At 44.1% G+C, this 16,809-nt stretch overlaps 1 protein-coding gene across 2 annotated transcripts in view; it reads left to right on the top strand.

The window, feature by feature from the left end:
• plekhg2 (pleckstrin homology domain containing, family G (with RhoGef domain) member 2) overlaps nucleotides 1-16,809 on the top strand; it is a 48,729-nt gene that overhangs the window by 2,611 nt on the left and 29,309 nt on the right. Inside the window, exons 2-3 of one of the 2 annotated variants that reach the window (XM_064301211.1) lie at nucleotides 7,819-7,896; nucleotides 14,245-14,660. In XM_064301211.1, coding sequence (XP_064157281.1) covers nucleotides 7,848-7,896; nucleotides 14,245-14,660 — 465 coding nt within the window. In that variant the 5' untranslated portion in view covers nucleotides 7,819-7,847. Of the gene's footprint in view, nucleotides 1-7,818; nucleotides 7,897-11,752; nucleotides 12,232-14,244; nucleotides 14,661-16,809 lie in introns of those variants that run through there. The other variant, XM_064301212.1, reaches the window with a different exon arrangement.

Below are 16,809 nucleotides of genomic sequence, written 5' to 3'. Positions count from 1 at the left end.
TACTAGTCTCAGTAAAATGGTTTATTTATTGAACTGGGGTTGTAGACATGTGAAGACTACAGCCCCAATTCAAGTGCTATTTATTAAACATCCTTATGATTTAAGAGGCCTGCCCAGATGACCTCTTAGTTGCAATGAAAGGTAATCTGATGTCTTGATTGTTGCTTTAACATTGTATACTGTTCTACCTCAACTTAAAAAAAACATGTCAGCAGATGGTTCCCTGCTGGCCATAGCCAAGAAAATCACAGATTCTATTTATTTTCTCATTAAACAGGCTCTAAACCTGTTGGCCACACATATGTGAGCCTTGGCGAGCACATGACAGGGCATGATTTGGCAGTATGATCGCACTAATATCACTTGCAAAGGAAAACACGAGTTGATCTCCAAAAACAGGAGGTATTGCCACATCATAAACCCCTCTTTATTGTCCCTTTCTGTTTGAACATTAATGTTTAGCTGAGACTTATACATCAATGCTCAAAGTTATAGCTGGAGCATTTGGAGTAAAACAAGACCAGATTAAAACTTAGTATATGGCTGGACCGAACCGGCCGACGTCACAGACTTGCGTGGTGTAACTTTATCACTCACTCAGTCAGTCAGTCAGGCAGTCACAGACATTCGCGTTTGTAGGGCTGGCCCCACTGTTGTGGTCCAGCCAAAAAAACATTGTTGGCCTATTCAGTCTCTATCAAAAGGAAGAATGGGAATAGGAACTGGTCATGGAACTAGAACTGAGAAACAGGAAGTGACCCGAACCCTGACTTTAGTTAGAATGTTTGTCCTTCCCATCGGAGGCTGACAAGTAAGGTTCTGCTTGCTTTGAAACTGTGTCCTGCTTTTGTAGTTCAGTGCCGGGGTGGGGGTTGTGTGGGGCGTGGGGATCCCATTTATTCTGCATCCTCTCAAGATATTTCCGGACTCACTGACTCAATGGACTGCACGGCATTGGACAGAAGGAATAGTAATAATCTCTGGCCCCCCATTTGCACCCTCATTCTGATGAATTGTGTTGATGGGATTCCCAGCTTCTCAAGCCAAATCACTCAGCATGCACCTGGAGCCACATTGGATCATTTGGGGGCTGCCTGTGAAGGAGCAGTGAGGCCACAGTGACCGGAAGGTCATCAGTTCACATCTCTCCGCTGTTGAAGCCTGTCCTTGTGGCAGGTGCAACCCCAATTGCAGCAGTACATTTTTAAAAATGGCATAACATAGTGGTGGATAAAATATTAGCAACGCAAGTGGAGGTGACGGGTTCAAGACCCCAGGTCTCCATCTGGCTGATGGAGGAGTTCCTCAGGGGGCAATGACACAGGGATGATTAGCAGTTCCCTTAAAGTTCACATCTCCCATGGCGTGTCGTCCTTTCTCACACCCCATGCTGCTCTGAGGCAGTCCCTGCAGAGCTTTAGCCAAAGGCACACTTTTGGACTCTTGACAAACATTGCATTTGACCATGCCTGCCCTCAAGATTTACAAAGGTGAATTCGCCATGTTGACTTTACTGGCCTCATAAAAGGTCCCAGATTAGGCAAAGAGGGAGACAGAAGGGCCCAAAGCAACAGCCTCTGGAGGGAGGGTCTTTGACTTGCCCGAGACAGCTTTATGGAGCCTCAGACAAAGTGCTTTCCCCACTTCTTCCCCATTCGTTTTTGACCCTGGTGCTAACCCCAACCTCCAACCCAACAGGGAGAACCAAACTCCGGCCCGAAGTGGCCGAAGGGACGATTTTCTTGTTGGAATTTTTCTCGGGGAGTTTATGAACCCGCACCATATTTCTCACTCGCTTCCCTCCAGTGGCCTTTTGAAGAAAGACTTTTGGAAACGGTTGAAAGAGTCTTCTGAGAATCGGAGTTGTCACGAAGAGCAGGGGATGTGGGTTGAGGGGGGATTGCGAGCACATTGACCGTGAGGTTCATGCTTAGTCGAGCCCTCAATTTGACTGTGTCATGGCGTGCTTGATCGTGGGCCGTGCATGTAGTTGTTTGCCTCTTTGTGAATGCTGTCCTCTGTTTGGTGACACAGGTCCGCACTGTTGCCAGTCTTCTGTTATCATTCCTTACCTACCTTGCTCCTCTCTACCCCTCTCCCTTGTCCCCCAGGTCAAGCTCCTGGAGACTCCAGTTCCTCAGTCTGACTGCTCTGCCCCTCCCTCCCCTTTGCTTTTACTCTGTTTCCCCTCCTCAAAAACCCCTCCTTAATTCCCGCCCCCATGATTTACTCTACTGCTTCATTCAAGCCAATATGGTCTAATCTATTGGAAGGTATCCTGTAATTCATTTTGTGCATAAAAGTGGCACACCAACTTACCCTACCTGCGATCTTACCTCAGTTTTTTTTTAGCTCCCCCCCATGTAAGTGATTTTTCTAATATAATATAGCTTCTAAAGTTAACAATAAAGTGTTTGCTCTGTTTGAGAACAATTTACCAACTTACAGTTCGACATGCATTTTTTTAAATGTAGGGCATGAGGAAGCACTGCAGAACCACCAGTTGTTCACTTATCCTATTAAAAATGTAGTAATTTGTGTGCCATGACAACTCTTTTCTTGTATTTGGTTACAATTATCGATGGACACCAACGATTAGTTTAATGCATAAGTCCCTATCCCTGGGACAGCTCCCTGGGATAGAGGCAGGTTTTTATTTCACCTTCAGCAGTGAAACCACCAGAAACAACTTTAGATCCAAATAACCCCGGAATTGGGAGTTAACTGTGTAACTGATTTGATTTATAAATGCTAAGTAACAAGCAACACTAGCATAACCTGTGGCTCTCTGGGACCTGGCTTGGCCACCCCAGTATTAGGCTGTAAATGTAACATAAGTGCTAGTGCTAGTGCATGTAAAATGCTATACATTTCTGAACACATGTAAAGTTATGGGGGTGTGCTTCTTCCCCAATGGCGAGAGCCAGGACTTGAGAAACCACCTTTACAGTCAAAAGTGAATTCCACATTTCCGTCAGCTGCAGTCAGACTGTCTCGTACCCGCATCCTTCAGCGGTGTGCACGGACTGATATCTTTCCTGCCAGGCACACGCCCAGCCCTCCCTGGTGCCCCGGCAGTATGTTTGAAGCTCGTTTTGCCTGCGCGTACCCTGCCCGCAGACAGGAATGTTTTTTTTTTTATGACTTTCAATTTGTGTCGTCTCAGCATCTGCAATTAGTCACGCAGAGAGAGGGGCTCTGGGAAATTCCCAGGGCAGACTGAACGGATGACACCGAGCAAAAAATATCTCACCCAGGGCTTTTTATAGCAACATTCTTTACTATGTTAGTTGACAATTTCATAGGTTCCCAGAAACCTTGGGGTGTTACAGCTTTTTCCTACATGTTTTTAGCAATACTACAGGGGGATTATTGTTAGGAATCATTGTGAAGTATCCTGGTGCGAAACAAGGCCAACATGCCTGTTTGGAAAAGTCTTTGTTCACTTGTTGACAGCTGACACCCTGAGGTCAATGTCCCATCTCACTCCAGGAATCCCCCAGGACATCACAAACCCTTTTTCAGGAAATTACAGTGACTTGCCCAGGGTCTCTTGCAATGCATGTTTAGCATTTTTTCAGCTCCAGATGAATGTCCAAGGAGCAATTCTTGTCAAATGCAATGGCTTCTCTGTGCTCTTTTGAGTCCAATACCACAACTGGAGTGTTATATTATTCAGTATGTGTAGCAAAAAATTTGTCTTATTAGCATATGATTGGGTGGTATGCTGCCAATGCTGCAGACTGATTGGCTGTGGGAGCTCCTCGCAATGCTGTGGCCATGTTCTAACCTCAGAAGCAGTAGCTGCCAGGTTCCAGCGCTTTACAACTTTGGAATGTTAGCATTTCTTATTCAAACTTTTGGCATTTTATTACCTGGCAGACTTCTGAATTAAAGCATGTTGCCCTGACAAGATAAAGAATGAAAATGAAAACATGAGATTTTTTTTCAGCTGAATTTTCAGTTTGCCCTTTCTGTCCATAAGAAATATATGAGTATTTTCAGGTAGCAATCTACATTTCCGTAAAAGTACTGTAAAAAGGCATTATTATATTATACCAAAATTGGTCAGATTATCCAGATAAAGCATGCGGCCTAGTGCTAGCAACTGTCTGTAGTAGTCCATAAGACCTTTTCTCACTGTTGACTTCATAGCCATTAAATAACATGCAATCTACAAATTTTGTGTGATGTTAAAAACTATTTGTTGTTCTTCAGAAACTCATAGTTTGATTTTTAAAAATATGTGAACGCAGTCATTTTTTAGGTCAGATTCACTGTAGTGTTGTGTGCCAAATTCTGTGTATACATATGAGTCACAGCTTTTTTCTCTATGGGACAGATATATGTTTCTCTCACCTATCAAACTGTACTTTTCATCTAAATTATTCAGATCTGTGGCTCCAGTGCCGGTTGATCCTCTGATCCCCAATGCTCTGTCCAGCGTATTCATTGTCCAGGCTCAACGTGGCCAGTCCCTGCACAATGGGCAGGCTTTGTTGTGTAACAGAATAAGGAGGAGGCCTGAAGGGAAGGCACCAGATGGGGCCCCGGTGAATGGGGCCGGGCCCCATGCCGGTGTGGAGTCCACAGGAAGTGTGAAGGTCAGCTGGAACAGGAACAATGGTGGCCTTTCTGTTTGGACCATGGTGCCAGACAGACAATGCAGTGGGACATGTCACAAACGTGCCACCTACACCATCTACAAGCTCTGTTTATTTGTGCTTTTGCTACCCTCCTACCCCCCTCAAAGCCCTACTAACACCCCCCCACCCCAACCCCTCAATCACCAGGCTTCACAAGGATGGGCCCCTCCAAACACAGACAACCTGTGTTGATGCCACCTCTTTCTCAGTAAGCAGGATTTTTAAAAATATATATAACCTCTAGGTTGACAATCAGATGTTGTATTTTGTGATTTTCTATTCACAGTGTGGTTTTCTTCCACTGTGCACTGCTAGAAAAATAATAATTTTTTTTTAATTCAGTGCCTCAACTATTAATTGTCATATTCAAAAAAAGTATACTACTGTACGTGTGCCCTCTTAGAGTATGTGTACACAAAACATTATACACTTGGATGACTCACACATACCCGCAGGGAGAGCGAGATAGGCACGTACACACCTACAGTTGCACAGCTGTACAGCTGTGTCCGCCCAAAATGGCGGGTTGTTGACAGCGATGATGGCCGCAGGAATTGTGCGAGATACTGGATCTCGCTTGAAAGAGCACTGGGACACAGCTGGGCCCATGGCAGAAGATTGTTATTGCTATGTGAGAAAAATGGTGGGAAAGGACCCACAAACATATTTTTCTTAATGTCAGTGGATCTTGGAGAAAAAAATCAGACCATTCAGAGGACAAGGGGAGCAATATTAAAATGGGGGAGAGGAGTCATGTTAACCTTACTTTAACCTCAATAGTTTGCTAACCAGATGTTGGAGCATTTCCATTCTTTCAAGAAGAAAAAACCCTTTACCCCAACCACCTCTCTTCCCCCTTCCATTCCACTTTCTATTAGAGACCACAACCCAAATTTTGGGGAAGTTGGGAAATTCTGGCCACAATTCTGATTCTGGAATTTTTGGAATTTCACAAGCAGAGGAGCTCCAGAGCCAAGAAAATGTTCATGAGCCAGAATAAAGAGCTGCGTTCCGAAGCTCTCATAGGGGGTTGATGGTAAATGATCCTTTCTAATGAGAGAAATCTGTCTGGAATTAAACCCTGCAAATGGGGAGGACAGGGGAGGTGGTGGTGTTGGAGGTTGGAGCGGGAAATGTTTTTAAGGGTGCTGTTGGGAACTGCTTCAAGGAGATTTGCAATTTTCTCTGGGTCAAAAACAGATCATTAGATCAGTTTATAAACATTTTAATGAAGTGACATTAATTTTGTGTCAGACTAAATGCGTAAAGTCAAAGGAGGTATTTTCTCTGGGGAAACATATGTATTCTGTGTAACCAGTCATACTGGCAGATACATTTGACTCAGAATGGCAGTCTATTTTGAGGTACATAAGTTGAAAACATTTGGGACTTTAAATTACATACATTTTTACACCAGGCTTCTAGAAATTTCCTATTAGCAGGGGAGTAGTTATACCACAGCACTCAACTTTATTTTTTCCGCAGAGAATCACAAAGCAGCGATTCTCCTGCAAACTGCAATCTCTCATCTTGTGCATCTCTCTGCAAACAGGGAGAAGTTCTTATTTATTTAGCCTTATTTAACCAGGGTAGTCACAATGTGATGGATATCTCTTTTGCAAGTGAGCCCTGGAGTCTGCATGTCTTTGAACTGTGGGAGGAAATCAGAGTACTTGGAGGAAGTTAAATTTGGCAGAATGTTTGCATCATAACCAGCAAGAGATTCAACGCTGCAGACAATTTTTGCCAGTTTCAGGCCATTCCGGGTTGCAAAAGAGGGGGCACCACCCCAGTGTTCATTGAGAATGTGAACCTAAGACCTCCTCGCTAAAGTGTCCATTTTTAGCGTTACTCCACATGGTTGTCTGTTTGCAGTTCAATCCACATAGCAGTATGGTTGACTCTCATGGGCAGGGATAGCCCAATTCTTCTACTCTAATTAGGCCTGATTTAAACATGGAACACCAGGTGAGTTAAATCCCTGGCTAATTGCTGACATTAATCAATCAATTAACTACCAGATAGAAAAGAAAACTAGCGGTACTACTGGCCTGGAGGGCTAGGTTTGAGTACCACTGCGCTTTGGGCCACATCGTAGGACTGCCATATATTGTAATACCCTTGGTGGTTACTGGCTGCAGACATTAGTGGGAGATGTGGGGAGAGCATGGCAAAGGGCAGGTTTCTGGGGGGAAGAGAGGCCCTGTCCCGAAGCCATAAACCAACACCTTTTCCCCCCTCCTTCCCGGAGCTGTCGATTGGAGTACTGCCATTTCTAATTCCTTCCTTCCGACTAACATTCGAGGAGAGTCCAGGAGCAAGAGGGACACATGTAGAACACAGTGCGCAGAAAAGGATGGGAGACATTCTTGTCTCATGGCCAAACATTACATGTGTTTTGATTTCTATACTTTTTTGTAAAGAGAATAATTTCTTCATTGCTGTGCTCCCCCTCCCCCCCTTCCAAAAAAAACAACAAAAAAAAAACACACCGACTCTCACATTTCAGCTTTTAATTGCTTTGGCTGGGATCGCCAACAGCTTTTTTCCCCCTTTCTTCTGTTGCAGATAGGGGCGGAAGGCACTCTGGCGCTGATAAGGCATATTCTGCCTCATTTAGTCATAAGTGCAGACGAGATGCCTTGAGGTGCCCTGGCCACAGCTGTTCTGGAGGTTCTTAATGCTCCTTCGGGGTTGTGCTTTCTCTGGCCGCCAGGCTCTCACTGTGACACTGTCACACAGGAGCCTTAAAGGCGGCCGCTGGGAACTGAACTGAATGTGCAGTTAGCACACCTTCTGGACTTCAACCCAGCAACACTGTGCTTGCAAAATACATCAGGATCCCCAGCCTCATTTAGCAAAAGAAGATTTCTCTCTGTAGTCTTTCTTTTCTTGCTTTATAATCAACGAACCACCTTTTTGTCATGCCCTTTAAATCCTGCAATCTTTGAAGTTCTCTTGAGCAGTTGAGCAGTCCAGGTGTACATTTCATGACTATCCCTCATCGGAGTTGATGTCAACTAGTTTCGGGATTCAAATTTTTATAGGTTTACCAGCAACGGATGAGGATTCCAGTATTGCAATCTGTGAAACTCAAAGGGTGGGGTTTTTGTATTTCTGGTTCGCTGCCCTGCGATTGATGATGTCACTGATGGGTTTTGGTTCTCCGTAGGATTCCGTTTCCTGTGATATCATCACACCATGCCTGAGGGGGCGCAACGCGGCAGCCAAAGAAAGCACAGCACCCAAGGTCAGAGCTAAAGACAGGACCGGGTACATATGTATGTGTGTAAGTGCATGTGGATATAAATGTGTGTGTGTGTGTGTGTATGTGTGTATGTGCATATGTACATCAGTCTCTGGTTATATATATATATCCATTCATAATTCATCAAATGTGAATATAAGAATGAATGTCATATTGGGAATGCAGGTATGCCATCTGCCAAGTTACGGCTTTGCGGGCATGCCCCATACCTATGTACAGTCATAATACAAATGTACAAGCAAGCGTTTACGTTGGGATTATTATTTTCTGTTATGTCTTCGTTGATTATGATTTTTGTAACTATTATTTATTTTTATAGTGAACTTATTAACCCCAGGTAGTGTAGACATTACTTACCTATATCAATATCATAACAATAAATTAATTATATGAACTCAACATGGCTTTTTTAAAATCTTAAAATTTTGCTATGACAGTCTAGCCGGACACAAACATGAGCACAGACTGCAAGAAATTAAGAAATACTGAAATTGTTATAGATGAGAAACAATGAATGCGTTTCTGGAAATATATGCCAGAAACATATGTGCTTGTCAATAATTGCCCAAAAAATGGTAGAACTCAGTTTAATTTACTGTACTGCTATTGCACTGAAAAACATGGTTCATGGAGCTAGTTAGAAAATATGAATAACACTGAAGATTCTGCCATTAAACAATGGGAAAAATAAACCACACAGTAGCTACATCCAACCGCATTGGTTAATTTGGACCTCTGGGCATTTTTGGATTTGACCATTGAAAGGATAGAATAATGCCTAAAAAATGTTATTTCTCTTGAGTCAGATGGATGGCAGTTTTAATAGCACAAGATGCTGCTGGTGCTGTGCTCAGCATTTAGTCAAAGCACCGAAAATGCTTCAGTCTTAGAGTGCAGATTTCTGACAGTACCTTTATAAGAGCAGAGGAGGATCCATAAACTCTTTTTAAGAATTGAAACTGGCAGGCAGTGAATGAAACACAGATGAGACGCTGGCTTGATGGTTGTCTAAATGTCATGAATGGTGGGAAACACCCAGCTGTCTTCATTTTAATGGAGAACTTTGTATTCTAAACTGGCCCGTTTTTTTTTTTTTTTTGCGTGGTGAGGTGACGTTACTTACTATTAAAAACAGAAATGGTTTATTCATGTACGTGCATAGATTAAACTTTATGCATTGTAATATAGCCTCGGTTTACATTTCTAATGTAGCTTCCTGGTGGCATGAAATGGTACAGGAAGCTGTCATGCTAACACACATCCACCATCTGTGCAGTATAGTTTTGATATATTTTGTGCGGAAAAGGGCTTGAAGCTATATATGGCATGCTTGTCATTGAACAAGACATTTCACTGACAGTTCATTTCTTCACCCAGCATGTACCCAAAGCATATTCAGAATGGTAAAATTGTCATACTAAAAAACTTTCCAAGACAACTACCTTGTACGTAATAAAATTATGGAAAGTGTTTGCCCGCAATTTTATTAAGTATATGTGACATCAACAGATTAAGTACTTAGTCAGTTGACACATATACTTAATAATATTGTGTGTGACCACTGTCCATAATTTTATTTTAAGTGAATCCTGAGTGCAGCAACACATCCTATTTTTCTGTGCCTTCTGTTAATTGGAAATGTATTTTAGAGTATAGACTATGATAAAAGATGTAGAATAGATTCATAGTTTTAAGAAAAGAAAGTATTATATTGTGTGCCAATGTAGAGGGCTACAGCATAATGACCATTTGGTAACTTTTTGATCTCAGTCATACGACTTGTCATGGTCACCATCATCTTTGAAAGTTGACCTTTTGTGACCATAACAGGATCTGATCTGTGTGTGCATGTGTAGGTGTGTGTGTTTGTGTGTGTGTGCATGTGCGTATGTGCCTACATACATACTGTATGCATGCGTGTGCGTGTGTGACTATATACATACTGTATGCATGCACATATGCATACTAGAGTGTGTGTGGCTATAGCTTGGGTAAGCAGTGACATCACTAGGGTTGGTGACACCCTGTGCGGTCGACCATTGGTGTCACCCAATGTTGTCGACCTGGGGGGGGGGGGGTGCTGTGGGATGTTGTCGACCAAGGATATGCATTCAAATGAAAAGTGCTTCTCGTCACATTAATACCGCTAATTAAATCAACCAGCAATAAACTGCATCGGAGAAACTAGCTGTTTCAACCCGTCGCTACACAAAACACTGCACAAAAAAATTATTGCCAGTCATTTCGGTGTCACCCCCCTCTGATGGTGTCACCCGGTGTGGTCCGCACCCCCCTAGTGACGCCTCTGTGGGTAAGCAACCTATTTTATGCATTTTGAGGGCATTTGTTGGCTTTTAAAAGACCTCATACAGACGTGTAAGCTGTGAGAGTCATGAAAGAGCAGCTTTTGTGTCTCATTCCTAGATTATAAATGGCATAAAACCACCCAAGATAAGGATTGCCACTTGCAAATTGCTGAACATTTCTGATAGTTAGAGCTGATCAAAGAAAACAGAATGAAGAATTTTGGGAGGGAACAAAGCATATCTATTTTTAGGCGTGTTTTCTTCCGGGTTTCACTTTGGAGAATGGCTGCTTACATTATGAAAGTCAAACAAGCCAGGAGTGTCCTGGAAATACAGGACAATTACAATTGTCTCGGAGGTGGTGGTGGTGGGGTGGGTGGGGTCCTCCAGTTCTCATAGGAATGGAGCTCCATAGAAATACCATAGAAACTGGAGTGTGCCTTTCTGTGCCTCTGGTGTGCAGATATAAACCTGAAATGGGAGGCTCACATTATGTTTCATAATCACCGACCCGGGACAGTCTCAGTGTATACCCTAAAAGGGTAAACTTGACAGTTTATTTTTATTTATTTATTTATTTATTTATTTATTTATTTATTTATTTATTTATTTATTTATTTGTTTATTTATTTATTATAATGTGCCATGTCCAATTCCTTCCCTAATATGGAACGCCTAACTAGTCATTTACAGCTGCATTCATGCGGCGATCCCTGTGGCTGAAAGAGTGTAGACATCCGCAGTTTTTCTCTGAAACACGAGGTGTGACCAGCCTGCTTGTTCTCACGCCACGGCCTGCAGGCCAAGTTCGTCAAACCAAGCTACTGGCCACAGTCAGCACTGGCTACCTGAGAGTTTGTTTGCAGTGCTGATTTAAGTTTGTGTTTATTAGTTTGTTGCAACACAGACTTGTATAATTATATCTACAGGTTATTATTTCAGGTATTGGAATCTGAAGGCCCTTTACCCACCTGCTCTTAGCCCTTCTTTAGAATATGTAAGTCATGGCCACAGGAAACCAATGTAAATGGGGAGATTTTCACACTGAGGGAATGTAACATATTTCAGCTCTGATTATGAAGAAATGCATTCCATGGCAAAAGAGCAGCTTTCTGAGTTCAGTGTTCTATTTCAGCTGAGTGCACTATTACAGCCGAGTGCTCTGTTTCTGGGTGGGTGTCTTTTTGGTCAGTTTGGTTTGTTCTTGAAGACGTCAGCCTTGTTTCGATGGCTCAGACAAATGTTTAAATGCTGCTCTACTCGCTTCTGAGTTGGGTAAATTGAGCTTTTATCCGGGTCGCCTGGCAACTACCCAAAATTGGCCTCAGAATCAAACGGAGGCTGGGTGGGGCCTGACCACATCCCCCCGGCTGGTTTCAGGTGCAGGCTCCTGCGTACAGTGCAGACTGGGGTGGTTAGGTCAGCTAGATGAGATCTCCCACCAGCAGCCTCCCCCTAATGCTGTCATCAGTAGTGCTTAATCCTCAACACCGAATCCCTTTGCAGAGTGTATGGAGCCAGTAGCTGTACTGGTCCCATGTTCATGGCACAAGCAACCCTGCTGCTTTGTAGCTCTTCTTCTGCTTTATTAGATGAGAAGCAAACCTGCAGACTTCATTTACTAAAACAGGAAGCTGTGGTTGAAAAAAAAAAAGAAAAACAAGGTGCAAGCGTGGTTTCCTACCAGACTCACATGAAGAGAACTGGGGCCACGCTGGGGGCGGCATGTTCCGAATAAGCAGGTGGCGCTATCGTTATTGGGAAGTGATCAATTTTAGTTTATTTTGTGAGTTTGGGTCAAGAACACAGACAGTGGAGGTGTTGTGCTGAGGGGAGGATTGCAGGCTGCAATCCCGGGTTAGAAACCCAGATGCGCACACAATTTGCTGGGGCGATGAGGCATGATTGGTTACTGGAGGTAACCAATCAACGATGGGTTTTTCTGGGTTTGCGGTATAAAGAGCCTGATCTCATGTGGAGGACTGGTGACATGTTGATCTCACTGTTGCAGGTAGGTGACATTTTTTATTCATTAAGGTAGATGTGAGGTGGTATCCTGGTCTCATAAAAACATTCTGTGTTTTGTGCACAGACACATTTTAACATGAACAATATTTTTCATGAAGTTACTCATTTTGCTTAGTCTGTCAGTTTAAAGAGGATATGAACCACACACTCACAGGCACATATTTCTATTGCTCCTCTGACTCTTTAGTGGATTACCAAAAGACACATGCAAAGTTTAAATAAGACAGTACTGTGAATGATTCTGTACAGAAATTATGCTTTTTTGTTGTTTTCTATGGGAAGTGATTTGGGTGTGCTTTAAAACACCGTTGCTTTTTTGGAAATTCATCAAAAAAAGACAATCTTTAAATATGTGCACTGTGAGTGGTGAAAATGAATTGAAATCTCTTTTTACAAACTTTGATGTCATATCTTGGGTGGAAGGCTCTGGAGACGGCAGGCCATGGCAGGTATTCTGTGGTCAATGTTTATATAGGGATGCTGAAAAGCCCGATGAGCTCACGTTGATCCGCGCTGCCTTGACAGTGGGACCAAAGTTCGGACTGAGGAGAAGGCACCAGTTGATAATGTGCTCCAGAGCCAAATGTCTAAAAATGGAGTTGTTGTTTTTGTGAGTATTCGAGGGACAGAATAGTTGGCAGAGTCAAGCGACTGTGCTAGGTATTTGGTTTTCAGCAGGAACTGGTGGTTACCCCCCCCCCCCCACCCCCACCCTTACCTCCAGGCCACATGTAGCTCTGCCAGGCTCCATTTTCACATGCCATCACATCATGCAAAAAAATAAGAAAGGCACAGTGGTCTGCTCTGAGTAGTTATGGCAGCCATTATTTGGGGTGATGTGATGTTCTAGTTGTGACATCCGCATGGTGTGGAAAGGTTGGAATGGCTAACTTCACATTTTAGTTTTGACAAAATGTTTCTAACTGTTGGTCGGCTGATTTCTGAAGTACTGCTTTTCAACCATGAAAGGAACTTCTGAGCCACAGAACCAGCGGTGCGATGGTAGCTTTTTCTCACATACAAGATTTCAAGCAAGATTACAAAAGATCAGTAAAAGAAAAACTGAAATACATTTCAGTGCTAGATTGCATATGCTGTAAATTTGTATTCTGTGATACGGGAAGTGCTTGTGAAATGTGTGCTGGTACATTAGCATGTTTTGTGGCTGGCATGTGAGTGAGGGGGTTTGTGCTGTTTCCTGCCTTCCTAACTGCAGTGTGTGTTTCTGTGCAAATACGGCGCTTGCTGTTTGTAACACACCAGTGTGTGCTTCCTCTGGCAAACTGAAAAATGAAAATGTGATTTTCTGATTCACACCTTTGAGGTTGTGCTCATTTCCTGCTTTGCAGAGAGCAGTAGCGCGTGCAAAGCTGGCTGCAGGCCTCTCACTTTCTACAGAGAGTGTGAATTATAGCTGTTGTGCTAATGAACGCTTTTACCTTCCTTGAAAAACAAGTCTTTCCGAGTAGCTGGTAATGGGCTGATTCTGTGATAATGCAGCCATTACAGTAGGTCGACACAGGTCTGATTAGTGCCAAAACCCAAATTTGGCTCTCAAGGCCAGTAGTTCTGTTGACTCTCTTTTATACCTTATTGTTAATTTACTGATTAATGCCAAGGATTCTACTCAGATTGGCCATCAGGCTCTGTCAAGTCATTCTGAAATTGATGATCTTTTCTGATCTGTCTCTAAAGCATTCATTCATCATATTTTAATTATTATCTATTAAACCTGACCGAATTGCAAAATTCTTAAGTGAGTATTGGGTTTCTTCTGCACATAGTATAGTTTTGAATAATCAATGTTTATGATTCCCACATCATAGCCATATTTTATATTGCATGTATTTTATGTATTTAAAGAGATATAAAAAAAATAAAAGTTGATGCGTGTTCAGGAATGTTCTGGAGTGACGGTGATCCTGATGATTGCATGTTGCCCTCTACTTCACCCACACCCCCTCCAAACTTCCCCCTCCCCCTCCCCCTCTCCCAGCTGCCCAACGCCCGTCCTCCGTCTCCTCCCTGAGCGGCATTGTGGGAAGGATGGCTTCCTCGGAGCGGGCCTCCCGCGGGAGCTGCACCTCCGTCAACACCGTGTGCTCCGACAGCGACCGGGCTGCCAGCCTGAGCTCCTCCGCCTCCTCCGCCTCCCTCCAGGACGGCCAGTCCTCCTCCTCCTCCTCCCTGCCCTTTGGGGCCGTGCCCGCCTACCCCCCGCCCCAGCGCAACGGCTCGGACATCAGCCTGGATCTCACGCCCCTCTCCCAGCTGCTGGAGGAGCGCGGTCGGGGGGCGGGGACAGCCTCCCCCAACTCGTCCACCCCCAAGCTGTCTCGTCTGGAGAGGGTGGTGCTGGAGATCGTGGAGACAGAGCAGGCCTATGTGCGAGACCTAAAGAGCATAGTGGAGGTAAGACACCCCCCCCCCCCGCCACCCAACCCCAGTCGTCACACAAAGACATGCTGCACAAGTCAAACATATTTCTGTCCAACTCAGATTTCAACACTGATTTGTTATCCACAAGTACCCATAGATAATAATATACTGTTGGTGAGGCAAAAGTGAGCCGTATTTATATGTTTGCGAACAGGGTGCAGAGTCCATGGAATGTGCAAAAATATTGGAAAAAATACAATACAATTTTGGCCCAAGACTCCCTAGGGTTCAGAACTGTTTTTTAAACAAGACCTTTGTCAGATATCGATATATAATTCTTGGTTCTCCTCCCCATGCCAGCTAAGGCTTTTATGACTGTGAGCTCAAGACAGTCCCTGCAGACTGTGATTTTCTCAGTGTATCGTCAGCTAGGGGCAGAATTAAGGGCTGCGGAGGTTGCAGGAGCAGGGGATGGCAGCTGATAAAAGGTGTAGTCAATTCTCCAGTCACTTCAAAAAGACGCTTCATGCTTCTGCGGTAGGGCCTGGCTCCCTCCAAAGAGGAGAGGCTGTTGGAAACTCCCCTTGATGCGTATCGGAGTTACGGGCGGTGAGTTGTTCGGGAGGCCTTTGTGTTTTTCTGTCAGCATTTTTATTGCAGACTGAGAGGTAGCTGGAGTGGGGAGAGGGGAGGGCGTGTGTGCTTTAGGAGGGAAAAGTGAAAGGGTGGGGGGGGGGGAGAAAAATGTTTTTTTTCCCAGGAGTTTTGAAGGAGAGGAGCTTGTTGGATTTAGTAAGTGTTTTACTCAGTTCATTAACAGATAGAAAGGTGTAAGGCATATATGGGCAGATAGATACCAGCAAATGACCCTGCACAGAGACAGAAAAAGTGTCCTTTTGGCTGCATTGTTTTGTAAATTTTTTAAATAAAGCACATGCTCCCTTTTGCATTTGGCAATTCCCCCTTACCAGTCCTCAACTGAAACAACCAAAATGGAGGATTGCAGAGATTTTGCCATGAATGACTGGGTTTGCAGCCAAAAAGGCACCCTAACACAAAACTATTGAGAGATACTGGCTGCAGTTACTTGTGTGGTTGGGTGCAAGAAGCTGATTGATTGATGGCTGCATAAGCATTAGCCCGCTTGCGTAAGTGTCTGCATTCTTGGGCGTGCATGTGTGATTGTGAGTGTGTGTGTGTGTGTGTGTGTGGGGGTGTGTGTGCATGGGTCACTGTGAGTGTGTGTGTGTGTGGGTGTGCATGGGTCACTGTGTGTGTGTGGGTATGCATGGGTCACTGTGTGTGTGTGTGTGTGGGTGTGCATGGGTCACTGTGTGTGTGTGTGTGAGTGTACTCATTTTGGATGCAGGTTGAGGAGATCTGTGACTTTCAGCACATTTGAAAGGTAACCCCTGCCCCCTCTTGAAAGCTTCACTTTGCTTGAAATTTTCTCCATGCGAAGGATGCTGATTGAGACTGTGCTGCCTCAAGTTGGAATGGTTGGTGATGAAATCTCTGTGACATCACATTATGAGAAGTGACACATTCTGTGGACGCTTTAGTGCAGTGACTGCCCCTCCCCGCCTCAGATGATTGTGCCGGACAGGATGAAGGTGAGGGGGGCAGAACATTTGCACTGTCAATGGTACGAGTTATGCCTGTGAGATCAGGCACAAGCTGGGCTCTGTCTCAAGTTGTCTTGGCAGTGGGAGTCTGGTTTTAATTGAGAGCCTAGGGAAAGATGATGTCAAAACCACGGGTAATAGAAACCAACCATGATGAGAAAGAGTTTTTGTGTGTGCACGTGTACGCGTAGTGTGTGTGCGTTTGTGCATATGTGTGTGTGCCTGTGTGCTTGTGTGTGAGTGTGTGAGTGTGTTTGGGCATGTTTGAGTGTGTAATTGTGCATGCATGCATATGTGTGAGTGCACGCGTGTGCGTGAGGGCATGTGTGCACATGTATACCTACATGCGTGTACGTGTGTGTGTGTGTGTGTGTGTGTGTGTGTTGTGTGTGTGTGCATATATGCCTGTTTGTGTTTATGTGTCTGTGTGCATTTGTGCATGTGTGCATGTGTGCGTGTGCGTGCATGTACACCTGTATGTGTGCGTGTGTGCGTGTGTGTGTGTATGTGGTAAAGGGACTAGGAAAGAGCAAGAGAACAAGAGAGTGAAGCCCTTT

This window comes from Anguilla rostrata, chromosome 12 (genome assembly GCF_018555375.3).
Source record: "Anguilla rostrata isolate EN2019 chromosome 12, ASM1855537v3, whole genome shotgun sequence".
NCBI lineage: Eukaryota > Metazoa > Chordata > Actinopteri > Anguilliformes > Anguillidae > Anguilla > Anguilla rostrata.
Note: the sequence above shows the minus strand (reverse complement) of the source record. Positions and strands in the feature narration are given on the sequence as shown.